The sequence below is a fragment of the Globicephala melas genome, chromosome 17 (assembly GCF_963455315.2).
Source record: "Globicephala melas chromosome 17, mGloMel1.2, whole genome shotgun sequence".
Lineage (NCBI taxonomy): Eukaryota > Metazoa > Chordata > Mammalia > Artiodactyla > Delphinidae > Globicephala > Globicephala melas.
This window is the reverse complement of record NC_083330.1, coordinates 47,035,743-47,052,962: the sequence shown is the minus strand read 5'-3', so window position 1 is coordinate 47,052,962 and position 17,220 is coordinate 47,035,743. Positions and strand designations below refer to the sequence as shown.

The 17,220-nt window shown below is 32.6% G+C and overlaps 1 protein-coding gene across 49 annotated transcripts in view; it reads right to left on the bottom strand.

The window, feature by feature from the left end:
- Positions 1–17,220, bottom strand: part of RIMS2 (regulating synaptic membrane exocytosis 2) — a 572,826-nt gene that overhangs the window by 236,853 nt on the left and 318,753 nt on the right. For 26 of the 49 annotated variants that reach the window (XM_060287507.2, XM_060287514.2, XM_060287523.2 and 23 more), the window contains 2 exons: positions 15,639–15,751; positions 3,812–3,942 (listed from right to left, as the gene is read on the bottom strand). In XM_060287507.2, the coding sequence (XP_060143490.1) occupies positions 3,812–3,942; positions 15,639–15,751 (244 nt within the window). Of the gene's footprint in view, positions 1–3,811; positions 3,943–7,624; positions 7,673–15,638; positions 15,752–17,220 lie in introns of all 49 variants that reach the window. The other 23 variants (XM_060287502.2, XM_060287509.2, XM_060287505.2 and 20 more) reach the window with 1 other exon arrangement.

Genomic DNA, 17,220 nt, shown 5'->3' with positions numbered 1-17,220 from the left:
TGTATGTATTACTATATTGTACTAATATATTGTATTCATTGGTAAATATACAAAAATAGGAATTAAAGATAGGTGAAAATGAAAATTCAAGTATTTCTTTATGAACTCCAATGAATTGTTTCATACATCTCCTGGGTACATCCGTTCTTCTTGGAGATCACTACTCTAGCTTATTAGAGAGGATCAGTGTCTGAATAGGAATGAAGAAAATCATCTAGGACGGCAACGTTAAGCTATTAGAAGAGCCTATTTGAAGTGAGAAGTGCCACTGAACTCCAAGTGGAACCATATTAACTTCTACAAATTCTCTCAACACAGCACAGTTCTAAGAGTGTTGGGAAATAGGAAGCAGGGAGAACTAAGAAGGGACAGAGTGCCTCCAAATTAGGGAGGGTATGCAACTTCTCCCAGGTGAATACAGAGCTTAATGTTTAATACAGATTTGACTTAATCAAGAACATGTATGTTTCCAAAGCATATATATTTAATGTAGCAAAAAGCCATTTTAAAGCAATGTATCTTTATTAATTTCTAAGGCCTCCACAGGAAAATAACTTTGGAAACCCACGTAGGAAATTTTATCTCCATTCAAATTTATGAAAAAGAAGTGGTACTGCAAATAAAAATACCTAAATAAGAGAAATAATGACAAAGACTATGACTTATGACTCTTGTCACTTCCTCCTTCTAAGATTTTAACAAATATTTATAAAGCATCTACTTATATTCTATCCATTAAAGAATGAACTATGAAACCCTGTCAGAGATAAAATTCCTTCCACCAAGGTCAGGAAGAAAGCATTCAGGGGGAACCTTGCCATCTAATCCAAGATTGGTTTATACTGCAACGTGAAAGGAAACAGAAGAATAAGCTTTGACTTCCTCTTAAGGAGTGAAAAAAGTTCTCAGAGAATGACTATTTTAGGGGGAATTTCTAATTCTGGATAGGAGGGAGACTAGATTATCTCTGAAGTTCCTCACTAACCTACCTTATATGATTACAATTTAATAAGGCAATTTTGTGTGTATTGAAGCACCAATCCATGAAAATAACCATGGAAAGTTACCTTATCTTCAGCAAATTACAAAAAAAGTAAATGAGTTATTCTTTTCAAGAAGTATAACTAACGCCTTCAAAATAAGATCATTCTGTATAAGTCAAATACTGAAAAGTTGCTAAAATTATTTAAAAACTAAGGTCAGTAAGCATGCTATAGAGATATTTTTAAATAGCAGCCTAAGGATAATAAAATAGATAATTGATCTCTAACAACATCATTAAAACGTTGAGAAAGTATTTTTTAAAAAATCTAACTAAAGTTTTTTCTATTTTCATGTTACCAGTACTTTTGTTTTCCATTTGATTTAACAGCATGCAAAGACTTGATATTTTTACTCAAAATAAAGGGAAAAATATATTTTGACTCGCAACCAATATAAAAAAAAGATATAAAAAAGTGTTAGAGCATACCTAGCTATTTTTTAGGGTACCTAGCATATTATATAGAAAATAAATGTTTTGAATGGCTTAACTGACATACTGACATTCTAGACTAAATTCCTTCTATGTAGCCTCACTTGTCCCTCCAGGAATTCTTATCAATAAAAAGGCATCAACTGTTTTTTCTGTTTACTTAGGCAAGTACAGTTGGCCCTCAGTATCCACAGATGCAGAGCTATGTCATTTTATATAAACAACTTGAGCATTGCACATTTTGGTATCCATGGGCTTCTTGGGACCTGTAGTTTTTCTCACAAGAAATTGTCAAGAAAAAAGAAATAACTCATACCAAAAGCACAAACAGTCCTTTATTCATGTGTAAAAACTTGTATCAACAGAAAAAAAAAAAAAGTCGAGATGATAATGTAGCTGTTTGAGTTGACCAGAGAATTCTTTTTTCCATTAAGGATAAAACCCTGGCACAACTCTATCAATAAAGTGAGTTACAAACTTGCCTAAATATTCTTCAAATTCCTGATAACTGTCAAGAAAACTCAGCTGAGAAATAAACTGAGAAAAAAATATCCAAACGTTTCTCACATTCTTTGCTATTGAGAAAAGATAAAAACCCTACATCTGGAATATAAAGGAGTCTTTGAAGGGACTTTCCCTTCCATTTGACCTCTATCTGCTTAGAAAGTGAGGGGAGGTATAAAAAATACAACTAAACACAAGTAGTCAACCAAAAAACAAAAATTTGAGAGATTTTTATCATCTTGAAAAGCAAGCATTTTTCTTCAAAGGTCTGAATAAGTAGAAACTTAAGTTATGTGTGTGCATAAAAGCACAGCACTTTCTGCGAGTTTTTTTTTTTTTTTTTTTTTGGCGGTACGCTGGCCTCTCCGTGCTGGGGCCTCTCCCGTTGCGGAGCACAGGCTCTGAATGCGCAGGCTCAACGGCCATGGCTCACGGGGCCAGCCGCTCTGCGGCATGTGGGATCTTCCCGGACCGGGGCACGAACCCATGTCCCCTGCATCGGCAGGCGGACTCTCAACCACTGCGCCACCAGGGAAGCCCTCTGCGAGTTTTTATGATGGCATTCTAAGGATGCTTAGACTAATAAACTATGCTCTGAGAAGCCAAGTGACTTGGCCTCCATCCAGGATGGTAGGTAATATGGCTGTGACATCTGTCATCCAACTGAAGTTTAAGCTGGAGTTGAGTTATTGCATATCCTCTTCTTCCCTTGCAGTTCAAAGTGTATCCCTCTCCAAAAGACAACCTAAGTTGTTAGAGAACAACTTCCTTCGAGTCAACTTTGTAAGATAAAATTATATGGCACAGCTTCTAATAGCTTAAGAGGCTATGGCACCCTTGCATATTTTCTAATTCATTTTACAAATTTTATTTCAAAATATATATCAAATAAAGTATAAGACCTTTGCTAATTGCCTACTTCCTTTCCTTTATTTTCTTTGTTGAAATTGTTCTTCAGATGATACTTTGGCACTCAACACTGATGACTTTTAACTTGAACTGAGTAATAGAGGGTCCAAACGTGTATAAATATGTTTAAGATCATATCTGTGCCCAGCTGCTTCCAACCTGAGAAAAATGAAGAGCCCAGCCCTGAAAACCAGTGTTGCAGAAGAGCTGGGGAAAGGGAAATTGGTGCATTACTTCTTTCTTTTTTTATGATGCTTATTGAATAATCTCTTCTATTTTGTATGTGTCTGAAATTAAGAATGATTATATGATTTTTGAAAAGCTATTTCTCCTATTCTGATTCCTCTATTTAAATCAGGATAGATCAATATCATGTATGTTGATTAGCATGGACACAAAGCAAAGGACACTTTAGGTAGCTGATTCTAGGCCCAGTGGTAAAGATTCCTTGGTGATATGGGTGGTGAAATATAAAGCACATTCACTAATTTTACATAATATAGAGAAATAATATCTTAGTAAAAGGAGGTAAAAATTGTAGAGGAACATGATGAGTATCCTTTAGTACCATTTCCAGCTTTCTGCCTCTGTAGTTTATGTTAAAAATGTATTGACTTAAAGGAGCATAATTTTAATGAGTTTGATTTTAAAAAAATACATTATTTAAGAAGTAAACCACACAATCTAAAATAAATATTTGATAAAATAATCTATATTATAAACATTTGACATAGGTTTTAAAACAATCTCGAAGTATTTACTGTCACTATTTTGATTCTTAAGAATCATTATGCTTATATTAAACTTCATAAGTATCTAACTGGCATGATATTTTAAAATAAATGATACAGAATCAAAACACCTCCTGCTATTAATATTTCTCATTTATTTTCAAGAACATTTATTTTTGCTTCATATCCCTACCTTCTGTCTGGAAGAAAGTAAATTTTAACATAAGGATTCCTTGGCCTCCCATCTTCCCTGGAAAGGAGATCCTTTGCTCCCAAAATTGTAACTATTAATTGGTGACCAACCTTGTCAAACCATAGTTTTATCTGAAAAGCAAAAATATTCATTTATCAGTTTAAACATTTACTAATATAACATAACGTTTACATTCCCAATCTTTGCCCCATTCTCTTACACTAATATTAGCACAGAATATAAACTTCACTTTGTAAATTGCAGTTAAGGTAAAAGGATATGCTATAATAACTTCAATGAACAGAGAAATTATTTCAGATATTTTAGTTTGATTGATAAATCACTTGAACTTTTTATAATCTAATTTGATAGCTTATTAACATGCACATAATAATTACACTACCATAACTAAGGACTTTATATAGGATTGCTTTGTGTCTACCTTTATGCAGGAATCACGGTAGTTCATTTTGGTTCCCCTACAATAGTGAGTTCAGAATAAGTGCTCAAAGTGAATTGAATAGATAAGTTCCTTATATGGCATTCATAGGGAATTTTTAAGCAAATGTTTTATGTTATACCACAGCAAAGACCTTTCAAAAATTATAAGTAACTGGGAATTACTAGAAGCTTTAGTAAATCTACTCCTTAAGTTTGTTTTTAAAACTGTAATAAATTCGTCTTTTAAAATTTCTTACGCAGACATAAAGTCTTTTTTTTTGTTTGTGAAGCAAATGTATTTATCCTCAGAATAATAAGCGTATATTTTATAATTCGAGATGAGAAAATTAGAATAATTTGCCTATGCCATAATTAAGGATTAGAACTTCACATTCAGCTGCTGAATTCATTTGACTTAATAATTGTCACCTCCCACACACATACCTCACACTCCCACACCTAGCTAGTTGATTTTACCATATCAGGATCTATGATGACTATGGCTCTGATCCACATTCGGTTCAGAATTCAGCACATCTCTGACCACTATCTTGAAACTGAAATTGAATTGGAAATTTGGAATTTGGGAAAAAGTTCTATTTAGGTAATATGTATTTTTCATTTTATATGTGTATATGTGTGTGTGTGTGTGTGTGTGTGTGTGTGTGTGTGTGCGTGTGTGTGTATCCAATGGTTTGATTTTTTTCTTTTAACTTGGATTTACAATGTTTGCGGTAGTTTAAAAAACTTAAATATACATCTCATGTCAGTCCCTTCCTCTCTTCTCCAAAGCAGACAGTCAGCTCTGGGCCAGGCTCTAGGATATATAAATAAATATAGACCATCTACATAAAAATTATACAAATAAATATATGTATATATGATATATCAGTAGTTCAGTTCCAATTCTAACATGGCTTTGTTGAGTCCCTCACTTCATATCTTAGAGAATGAGAGGCCGAGCAAGACTTTTAAGTCAGAAGACTAATGGCCCAGAAGAGTATATAAAATTATTTATACACTTTTCTTTTCGGTCAAATGGAATTAGTCCTCAAGCATTTAAATTTTTTAAATGATTATTACTTCTCTTTATGTTAAGTCCTTATATTTAACGCAGGTATTACCCTGAGGCTGTGTAACAAAAAGTTTTTTGAATCCAGTTGGTAAGTACACACTCTAGACAAGTGTTTCTTAAATTGTGGTTCACAAAACTCCTGCAACAGTATTATCTGGAAAGTTACAAATTCCTGTGGCCCACCTTTCACTTACTGAATCAGAATGGGGCCCAGGGAATTTGCATTTTAACAAGTGCTCCAGGTGATTCTCATTGCCATTAAAGCTTGAGAACCACTGCCTTAGACTAGGGGACCAAGAACCTAAAAAAAAACCTCTGACATTTAAATGGGAAAAAAAGTTCAACACCTGAAACTAACACAACGTTGTAAATTTGTGTAAATATAAAATTTTTTTTAATTCCTATAAAAGAAGAAAAAAGAGTTCAAATATTTGCTTGCCTGACAATAGTAGAACAAAGATACAGATGAGGATAAATGGAAAAAAGAGACCATATGGTAAAAGATATGAGGGGAGGAAAAAAAAGTAAGAAATACTAGAGTGTCTCATGTATGAGATCAAACAGGTGTTGTCAGAGAACACCATGGTTCCTCTAAATTTGTGACCAAAACCACATTAACTTCTAATATTCTTTATTTTCTATATCAATAAAAAACCTTATGGCTTTATTTTCCATGATATTAAAAAACTTCTTAAAGGCTAAAAAATTGTTTTACAATAAATAGTACATTTAAAAAACAAAGAAAAATGTATTACTAGACTAAGTTCATAGTTATTGGAGCAAATTATTGATTTCTGTGAGGTTTTTTTTTTTCAGGGATTGAGACTACCTTTGCTGTCATTTCCACTGGCAATATTTTTGCTTCTTTAAAATCATTACAGGTAAACATTTAAGATATAAGTTTCAAATGCCTGATAAATAGTATTATTTTTAGATTTTCTTATGCCATGGAAAACCAAAAAGATCACTTATTAATAATATTCATTTCTCACACAAACAGATATTAGGCATATGGCTTTCATATTAATACTTTAGTTTATTAAATTATACTTTACAAATATATAAATATTAAAATAATATAGATATGAAACAGGCACACTTTAATTTTACGGAGTTTTTAATCAAAATTATACCTTTTAATAAACTGTCAAACTGGGCATTTGATCAATAGCCTTAATTTTCATTTTATATTACAGGACTTGCATTGAAGTTTTTAATAGATATCCACTTTAAACTATCAAAAAAGAATTATTTTATTTGCTAGATTCTTTATCACATTCCTAAATATCTTCTCTGTGTTTTTTAAATGAATGATTAGAATATATCTGTTGATTCTTCAAAATAAAACAAATGTGTTTCCACAATTCTAGATATGATATACTTCTTATTTTACCTCATTTTCGTTAATAAAAATCTTGATATCATTTTAATTGCTTTAATACAATTTCCATGTAACCACTTTTAAATTTCCCAAGCAGAACATAAGTCTAAGTAAATATTTTACACTACATAGTGTTAATTAGAACTCCAATTTTTTTTAATTTAAACTAAATTAGTATTAAAAACCAGCAACAACCAAAAAAAACCATGCAGCAAAGCAAGAATTATACTACTTTAAAAAAAAAAAAACTTTGTTGACATTACTTTACCATATAAGGGTTTCCTAATGAAAAGAGGCAAACAACTTGTACCCAAGTATTACAGTAAAATTAAATGGAATTACAATTACAAAATGTAAACAAAATAAACCCAACATATTTTATTTGGATTGTGATTTTTGTTCTTTCAAAATAATATACTTCCAAAAAGTTGAACCTTATATATAATATGCAAAAAATTCATATTTTAGATAAGGTACAAATTTATTTGCCAATCTCCTCAAGGAGTTATTGCTTGGAAAATGCAAGAGAATGTAGATGTTAAGTGAGATAATGAATGATTTAAAGAGACAGCAACCTTAGTGTAATAAAGGAAAATATCAACAGTATCAAATCAGCTATTTCTGTCAATATTACCAATGTAAGTGGAATCTACATTAAATGCCAACCAGAAACCAACCAGTTTCAGTATTCAGTCCATCATATAAAACCACTAACAAAGATTGTCTCTTTAAATTTTTATTGTATTTTAATCCCCATGCAGAATTTTACAAGCTGGCTCATAAAATGATTTGAAAGTCAATAATATGGTTTGGAGCAACACACCAAAAAAAGTTTTCCTACTACGCATTTTCCAAAAACATACAAATAAGGGTTAAAACACAACTTTAGTTTCTATCAGGCAGACAAGGCCTTTACCTGAACCCTAGGAACAAAAGGCGTTGTTCTTCTACTAAGGCTTTGGCTCTGGTAAGCAAAATTAAAGAAAAAAGCAATAAAACAAAACCAAAAAGGACAACACGCTGGAACTAAGAGACCAAAAGTAAAAAACACATACAACTATCCCTTAAGTACATTTTTCCATGACAATATATATCTAAATTAAGTAGTTCAATGTAATGAATAAATTAATTTTCCCAAAATGCTTAAATAGATAAAAACTATATAAAATCTTAGAAGTTTTAAATCAGATTTTTAAATGTAATCAACATAACAGGAATTAAGACTGAATGTAAAATAACAGATTTGGGCTAATATTTTCTGAAAGAATGAGTGTAAACATAATACAAAGTCAAGATATTTCAAGTTTCACCCTTGAACACACAACATAGAAAAAAAATCATAGTCCAAGATGAAGTCAGATTAAAATACATTATAGAATTATTAGTGAAAAGTCATCTGTAGAAGTAATGTTTCCAAAGGGACATACATGTAACTTTCCAAAGGGATAATATGGCTAACAAAAGTCTAAAAAACATTAGCCAAGTTGGCTTTAGCATTTCTTAAAAGAATAAACACAGATAAAACGTGTGCTGGAACACACTGGAATAATTAGTTGATTCATACTTTAAGAATCTATAACAGGCTCTAGTATTTAAACATCATTTTCAGACATTTATTGTGCACCATCTGAGATAACACTGTTTAGAGCTAATCATACTTATTAATGACAATAATATCACATTTCTTTTTATTTATACAGTTCTTCATATTTTTTTAAGCCTTTACTGACAGTTACTGCAAGTTTATTGCCTCTAACAATGCTGGGAGGTAGTTGCTGTTATCTCCAATATGCAGATGAGGACACAGAGACATTTTAAAAAGACTAGATAGACTTGCTCACACCCAACCAAAAACTAAGATAGTGTAAAGGTAGAAAATAAAACCCTGGGACTTCTCTGGTGGTCCAGTGGTTAAGAATCTGCCTTCCAATGCAGGGGACGGGTTTGATCCTTGGTCCGGGAACTAAGATTCCACATGCCGCTGGGCAACTAAGCCCGTGCACCGCAGCTACTGAGCCCGCGCGCTCTAGAGCCCACGCGTCGCAACTAGAAAGCCTGCACACTGCAACTAGAGAAGCCCATGCACTGCAACAGAGCTCGCACACTGCAACAAAGACCCAGCACAGCCAAAATTTTTTTAAAAGAAAGAAAATAAAGCTCAGTTCTGACTAAATCATTTTATTTCAAATTCTTAGAATAAAATCAGATTTCTTTTTTTTGCTTCTTCTAACTTGTTTTCATTTTGAAACAGTTTCCAGAGATACCACAATCATCAGAATGTTGTGCCTTTATTAAGGCATGTTAACAGCTAAAAGAGGAATAAAATCAGATGCAAGTCTCTGTGTTTGGGAATGGATTTCAGGGCATTTAATCTTTGTTCTTTCACCAAGATTCCATCCCATTCCTCGCATTTCTCATGGATGTCTCTCTTGTTTAATTAACAGCTGTAAATAGTTAAAAGGCTTCAGACTTTTCCACTGCTACATGGAAACAGATGATAGGTACTAGGAGGACTGTTGTGGAATTCAACGATCATCAGACAGACCCTGAAGATAGTTTAAGACATAAATCTAAAACCCAAAAGAAAGCAAACCTTAAAAGCAGACTATCATTCAATCATGCGTCATCTTTCTCTTCAAAAACCAAGAAGGTCTCAAGTCTAAGATGTCTTCCTTTTTGTGTGGAGACATTTCCAAAGGAAGAAAGGAATGTTTAGATATGGAGTGTTACTGATATCTGTCTGTATAACCCTAGATGGATAATTCTCTAGCCAATGGGTAAGGGATATATGAAATTCATAGAGATTAACTAGGCATGCTGAAGAAAAGGGCAAACAAGTCACTCAATTTAGAAAAAGATCTTATTTTTCTTGCCTTCTCACCTGTCCTACCTGTTTTAGACCAAAAATATCAAGGTAATGAAAGGTTTTTGCAAGTAAATATTACTTTATAACTAAAAGATTTACTTTGAAAGAAATAGTACTTTGAAATAAAGGAATCCTTTAAGGTAAACTTTTTTGCATCTTCTAAAATGACCTCAAATGAGCAACTCACAGATTTTTTGAAATCAATTGTCTAAAATCTATGCCAGTTTAAACCTAATCTTCACCCGTAAGCTTATACATTAAACTTGGCTACATAAACATAATTTGTTTTGTCAGCTTGTTTTAAATTGAGGTGACATTAAAATAACACGCAATTAACCATTTTAAAGTGTACAATTCGGTGGCATTTAGTGCATCCACATGCTGTGTCACCACCACCTCCCTCTAGTTTCAAAACTTTTTTATCACACCAGAAGAATATCCTGTACCTATTAAGTAATCAGTCACTCCCCATTTCCCCATTGCCCCAATTTCTGGCAACTACTAAGCTGCTTTCTATCTCTTCAGATTCTAGATATTTCATAAAGAAATGAAGTATTATGTATCTCACTGCAATTTGTAATTAATATTAATTCATTTATTTTAAGCATGAAATATCTGATAATATTTATAACAATTCAGCCTCACACAAATGAAGAATTTGAATTTGTACACCACAATTTATTTTGTATTTTTAATGTCCTTCCTACTTTATACAGCACTAACTTCAGGGCATTCCTTTTATGCAATGCTTCTAAAATAACACGGTTGTAACAATGACATATAAAAGATAAAAGCTCAAAGAAAAACCTTTCATTTACAGAAAGTTTTTAAAAGACTATCGAGTTTCTAAGTAGATATAAAGGACACATGCCTATTCTTCAGTGACTTATTCCCTTTAAATGGGAATATAAAATGGATATGTACAATATTTACAAGCTCATCACTAAAAGTGGAGTCAGAAAAATATTAAAACAAAGTAACTTAGGGAAACATTGCAACCATAAGTCAGCCACAGACCCTGAAGTAAAATAAAATATGTTTGTCAACAAGAATTAATGTGTTCCTATAGAAAGAAAGAATTCTGAGCCATTCCTCACTTTGAAAAAAGTTAAAGGCTATATCTTATTTTAGCACTCTATCAAAATATTAGTCAAAGGCTGTAAATTAATTTTAAAATATTGAGAGAATTACAAAAGTAATCCTCCAAACAAGAAAACTGCTAAATTATGTTAGAACACAAATTTTAAAAAGAATCAAAATAAGGGAGTGCTGACAGCAAAGGAAACCATAAACAAGACCAAAAGACAACCCTCAGAATGGGAGAAAATATTTGCAAATGAAGCAACCGACAAAGGATTAATCTCCAAAATTTACAAGCAGCTCATGCAGCTCAATAACAAGAAAACAAACAACGCAATCCAAAAATGTGCAGAAGACCTAAATAGACATTTCTCCAAAGAAGATATACACACTGCCAACAAACACATGAAAGAATGCTCAACATCATTAATCATTAGAGAAATGCAAATCAAAACTACAATGAGATATCATCTCACACCAGTCAGAATGGCCATCATCAAAAAATCTAGAAACAATAAATGCTGGAGAGGGTGTGGAGAAAAGGGAACACTCTTGCACTGCTGGTGGGAATGTGAATTGGTTCAGCCACTATGGAGAACAGTATGGAGGTTCCTTAAAAAACTACAAATAGAACTACCATATGACCCAGCAATCCCACTACTGGGCATATACCCTGAGAAAACCGAAATTCAAAAAGAGTCATGTACCAAAATGTTCATTGCAGCTCTATTTACAATAGCCCGGAGATGGAAACAACCTAAGTGCCCAACATCGGATGAATGGATAAAGAAGATGTGGCACATATATACAATGGAATATTACTCAGCCATAAAAAGAAACGAAATTGAGCTATTTGTAATGAGGTGGATAGACCTAGAGTCTGTCATACAGAGTGAAGTAAGTCAGAAAGAAAAAGACAAATACCGTATGCTAACACATATATATGGAATTTAAGGAAAAAAAATGTCATGAAGAACCTAGGGGTAAGGCAGGAATAAAGACGCAGACCTCCTAGAGAACGGACTTTAAGTTATGGGGAGGGGGAAGGGTGAGCTGTGACAGGGCGAGAGAGAGTCATGGACATATACACACTAACAAACATAGTAAGGTAGATAGCTAGTGGGAAGCAGCCGCATGGCACAGGGATATTGGCTCGGTGCTTTGTGACAGCCTGGAGGGGTGGGATAGGGAGGGTGGGAGGGAGGGAGACGCAAGAGGGAAGAGATATGGGAACATATGTATATGTATAACTGATTCACTTTGTTATAAAGCAGAAACTAACACACCATTGTAAAGCAATTGTACCCCAATAAAGATGTTAAAAAAAAAATAAATTGTATGGGGAACTTCCAGGAAACATAATTTTAGGAGTGGTAAATACAATGACAAAATAATCTTCAGTATTTTACTATCTCTTTATTTCCAATCACCCTGAATAATGGGAAGGAGTGATAGAAAGCCAGAAAAACTGAATTTCTTTCCAGTATTTACACAAAAGTTGTAACATTTGATTTTGGAAAAATGGCATTCTACTTTAGCTTTTCTGTGTGAAACAGATTTGATGCATTGTTTCACTGCCTAGGAAATTGATTTCCGTAAAAACCTGGTGCCCTTCCTTAGTGCTCCTCAAAATTGTTTCTATAAATCCACTCTCAACATACGTGCTCGATGCAATGAAGGTGTGTTTTCTGTTCTCTATTCCCCACTTTACCTCTCACTACTCGAGATCAAGGACTGTACCTTATTTACCATTACATCCTTTGATACTAAAAATTAATGAATAAAAGAGGAGGGAAATCCCATGTTAGATCCTGGAACTAAAGATTTTCAACTAGAACTGTGAGATAGCACACGCCCAGAGAGTGCTGGCCACACATTAGATTTCGTGGGTACAAAATCATCATTCCTGGCTGCCTGTACAAATCTTTCCTGTTAACTCGTGGTTCTGAGGGTGGTTTACTCCTCTGGATATATTCTCTGTTCATAGGCATACACAAATGTGGAAGTATTTCCCCCTTCATAATTTCAGAGATTGTATTATAACAATATTCAATCTGTAATCTTCCAAGATTTATAAAGAAACTTGTTTACAATAAAAAATAAGTAAAGCTAAAAAAATAAATAAATAAAAAATAAGGGAGTGCTGACACTGAAAGGCTAATATACAGTCCAGGTGTCATAAACGTGAGCTCATACTAATTTTCTCACCAAATACATTAATGGCACTTTCATAGTTATGCCCTAGAATAATAACAAGTAGCAGCACAATTCAAGCATGGAAAAGAAATAAATGGAATAATTTTTTTAAAGTCATCAACAGCCTTGTGCATGAAAATTTAAATAACAATTTGCATTATATGTATATTATATATTTGAGAAAATATCAGTCCATGAACTGACATAAATATATTAGGAAGGTCAGCTCACATAACATACAAATTATCTTTGTTGTCAGGCATTAGTAACGTCATGATTTTGTAAGTGAGCTAAGGGCCCAGGTAAAATCTCACCAAAAGCAAAAATACCCAAAGGTAGAATAGAAGGATATAGGAATCATAATGTTGCCTTGTGACTTCCTAGAAGTTTCCTCAAAGGATGATATTTGTGGACAAATATTTTCTCAACCTCTACATCATTAGAGCAAACCAAAATTGTCTCCAGTTGGCAGAAATGGGGTTAAATATAAAGGAAAATACTATATCCAAAAGGGTATCTTGCTTATGTCTTGCTGCATGCAAAGAATGAACATAAAATTAAGTTTCATGATGGTAAAATCCATGGCTATCTGTTCACTGTTGTATTCTCAGCTACTAGGATTATGGGGATAGATCTTAAAATACACTACTTGAATTGATAATTGTAGCTTAATTTGGTAAAAATATTTTGGAGAAAAATTTTGGTAAAAGATTTCAAGAATCTTAAAACTTTTTTTTCTTTCATATTGTTACATCTGGAAAAGTTATTCTGACAAAGGAATTTTGACCTAACAAAATATGCAAGATTTATATTCAAGGATTTCCATGGCATCATTATTTAAAATACTATAAATTAGAAACAAGCAAGATATCCTATAATAGCAAATTAAGTTAAAATGGAGTATTAAATAGCTATTAAAATCATTTTAGGAGGAATTTTTAAAGAAAAATGTTTAAAGGAAAAGTACACAATATATTACTAGTGAAAAAGCAAGTTTCAAAATAGTATACACAGATTTATTACAGTTTTGTTTCAAACTTTATATGTATGTGAATGATTATGTTTTAGTGGCAAGATTACAGGTGATTTTTATTTTTTATTTATTTATCTGTGCTTTCTAGATTTACCAAAACCCATATGTATTATATTTATAAACATTATCTTGCTGGAACATACTCCTTCTGAGTCATAAAAATTGATAAAATGGTACTCATTTTAAATTACAGTTATATGGATTTTAAACCAACATCACTTATAAATACAAATACCACATACTTTTAAGTTTATATTTCCCCCCAATATTTAACAGTCTTACCTTTCTACCATATTCACTTTGAACCATGAGGAAAAGTAGTTGAATCTGAAATCTGTCTAAATGCCTGCACTATCCTCCTCAATCTCCCCTCCTAGTCCAATTTCTAATACAGCCTTGGGATTTCAAAAGAAGCAACAAAGTGGTACTTACTTATTATGGAAGTCTAACTTCTGCTCCCTCATCCACCAACTGAAGCCAACTACATACACACACACACACACACACACACACACACACATTTATTTATATACTGGCATCATCAGCCACTCAGAGCATTATTTATAGGCGGAATATTTAAAGGGAGCCACAATTAAAAATAAAAAAGCTAACATTTATTAGCACTTTCTAAAATGGTGGAAGAAAATACACATATATTCGTAACCATAAATGACAACATCTGCGCTGTCAATATATGTAAGAGAATAAATAAAAAGATGCTACTTATTGTGGAAAATGGAAAAAACACCACTGTCCTCAAATGAAAAAGCTCACTCTGTTTATGAAAGAGAAAGGAAAAGAAAATAATAAAGAGAAGAAATTCATTTTAGTAAGACATTTACAATCTACTAATAGTATCTCATCTTCTTTCTTACATAGCTCTTCTGTTATTACCACTTTTGTGATCAAAGTAGTCCCAGAACAGATGTGTCTAATGACTTTTACTATGTTAATTCAGCTTATACTTCCTGTATCTCCATTTAATTAATGAAAATTCTTCAGAAAAATCAAACGCTTCTCCTTCCTCCAGAAAATAAAAGGAGAAACTTTGTACCTGATTTAACAAAAAGCTAGAAATTACTCTTAAAATATAAGCCCAAGAATAGTTTAGTTTTTAACTATAACATTAACAATTATCCAAAATTCAATGTCTGAATTTTGAGAATCTAAGTAGTTTTTAATACTTATAAAATTTTAAGTTTAGTAACTCAACAGAATTAGTGTCAATATTAACCTGTTTGTTTCTAAAATATAGCTGGATAAATTTTAATATTTTAAATTTTAGAAATTAATAAAATGTGAGAGCCTGAATTTGCAAAGCTCTTCTAATATGGGTATATGATGGTAAACTGAATTTTAAACTTTTATTATAAAATGTTCAAATTAGGGATCACTTACTATGAAATCTACCTGATATACTCAGTAATCTATTATATATTTCCCTATTTACTTAGTTGAGCAAAAATCATGACTTTGAATTTTGGAATAATATTACTAAGGTGAAAAACGTTTTAGATAGCATCACAAATTCTAATTCTCATTAAATTCCAGAAAATCTAACTCTAATAAAGAAAGCACTCTGCTAGATAATTATAATTAAATTTAGATTAATTAAAATTACTAAGAATGAGAAAGTTGATGGTTAAAAGCACAATTATATTCTAAACAGAACTTGGTTTACAAAAAAAATACCATCATATAGTTAAAACACTACTTGATATTCCAAAAAGAGAAATTAATCTAGTGATTACATACTGAAAGTTGTCCAGATAAGAACTGTGGAACATCCCTCAACATGCCAGGACTCATGGGAGACGTAACGGAAATAGAAGGACGATCCATTTTTTGAGATTCAAATGAGCTAGAACCTGAAATGGTAATTATACATAAAGAATAATAACAATGGCTCTTCATTAGTATTTAATAATCTTTACCATGTATCTTTTATTTTTAATGCACACAAAATGCCATTATATACATCATTTTCTTAGCCACAATGTTTCAGATATACTTAGAGAGGTTTCTTAAAGCATAAGTGCAGCTTAGGGATTCTCTCAAGACCAAGGGTAAACCATTTTCTGTGCCAATTATAGTAGAGACAGACCTCAGAACTTAGTTACTACGTCTGTTGTGTGTACTAAACTCATATCTTACAATAACACACCCGGAAAAATTTAAAATAGAAACTTAGGGAGGAAAAACCAAAACCTAAATCAATAAAGCAACTCAAAGATGGTCTAAACTTGTAATGTTAAAACCATAAATACTAGAATGCTAACTGTGGAAAGTTTTCAGGAAGTGATTTTTAACCATATCTGGAAGAATATAATAAATTAGATGGGCAAAAAGGAAGTGAGGGGCTATGAAAAAAAGATACAGAAGAGCAGAAAAAGCAGAACTTCAATACCCAGAAGTTATATGTACAAATTTATTTGTATGGAGGGGAAGGAACAAATTGGAAAGTGAACAAAAATGGGGCAAATGAGATACTGACAGAATTAAATGCCTGGAATTCTGGGCTACAAATTTTGGCACTAATAAAATATCCATGCTAAACTTTTATGAGTAAGGTAATAAAAACTGCATTTGAGGAAGATGTCTTCACCATCTTTTTAAAGTGTAGACTGAATTGAGTGAGATGGAAAACAGTTAAGAACAAGTGGAATTCAATAAAATAATAACAGGAATGACTAGAAAATGGAATGGAAAGAAAGAATTGAGGCAATATTACAAAATTAGAAAATAAGGACTCAGAAACTAATTAGATATGAGAGATAAACGAAAAAGGCGGGGAATCATGAAGATTTCAAGTCCTGTAGCCAGATATGGAGACAAGAAAGTCCCCTATGTTTCTGTCTTGTCCTCTGCACAGGACAGTGCTGATATTCCCTGGGCTGTAGAACACTGGAGAAGTCCTGTGTGTTAGGGAATGGCTGGAGAAATTAATTTGGAACCTGTCACAGTGACCCTGTGACACCTCAGAGACGTCCGAGGGGAAATGCAAAGCAGGTAACAGGATATGTGGATGGGACCAAATGTTGAGTAGATAATTAGTGTTAGAAATTAAACTGTAAAGTGTCTCCCTAATTGGAGGTCCAAATGGATAAAATTCACTTCTAGAGAGAGTATAGTGTTAAATGAAAGGGGAAATTGCAAGCCTTGGGATCAGAAGTAATGGTGAAACCTTAAATAGTATTTAGAACTGGAAAGAATGCTGCCTTTATACCAAGAAATAAGCCAAGTTTTCTATATGCTAAGCTTCAAGTAACAGGAAGACACTTAGAACATATTCTTTAAACATCCAGAGATGAAGGAACAATGATAGATAATTTTAATA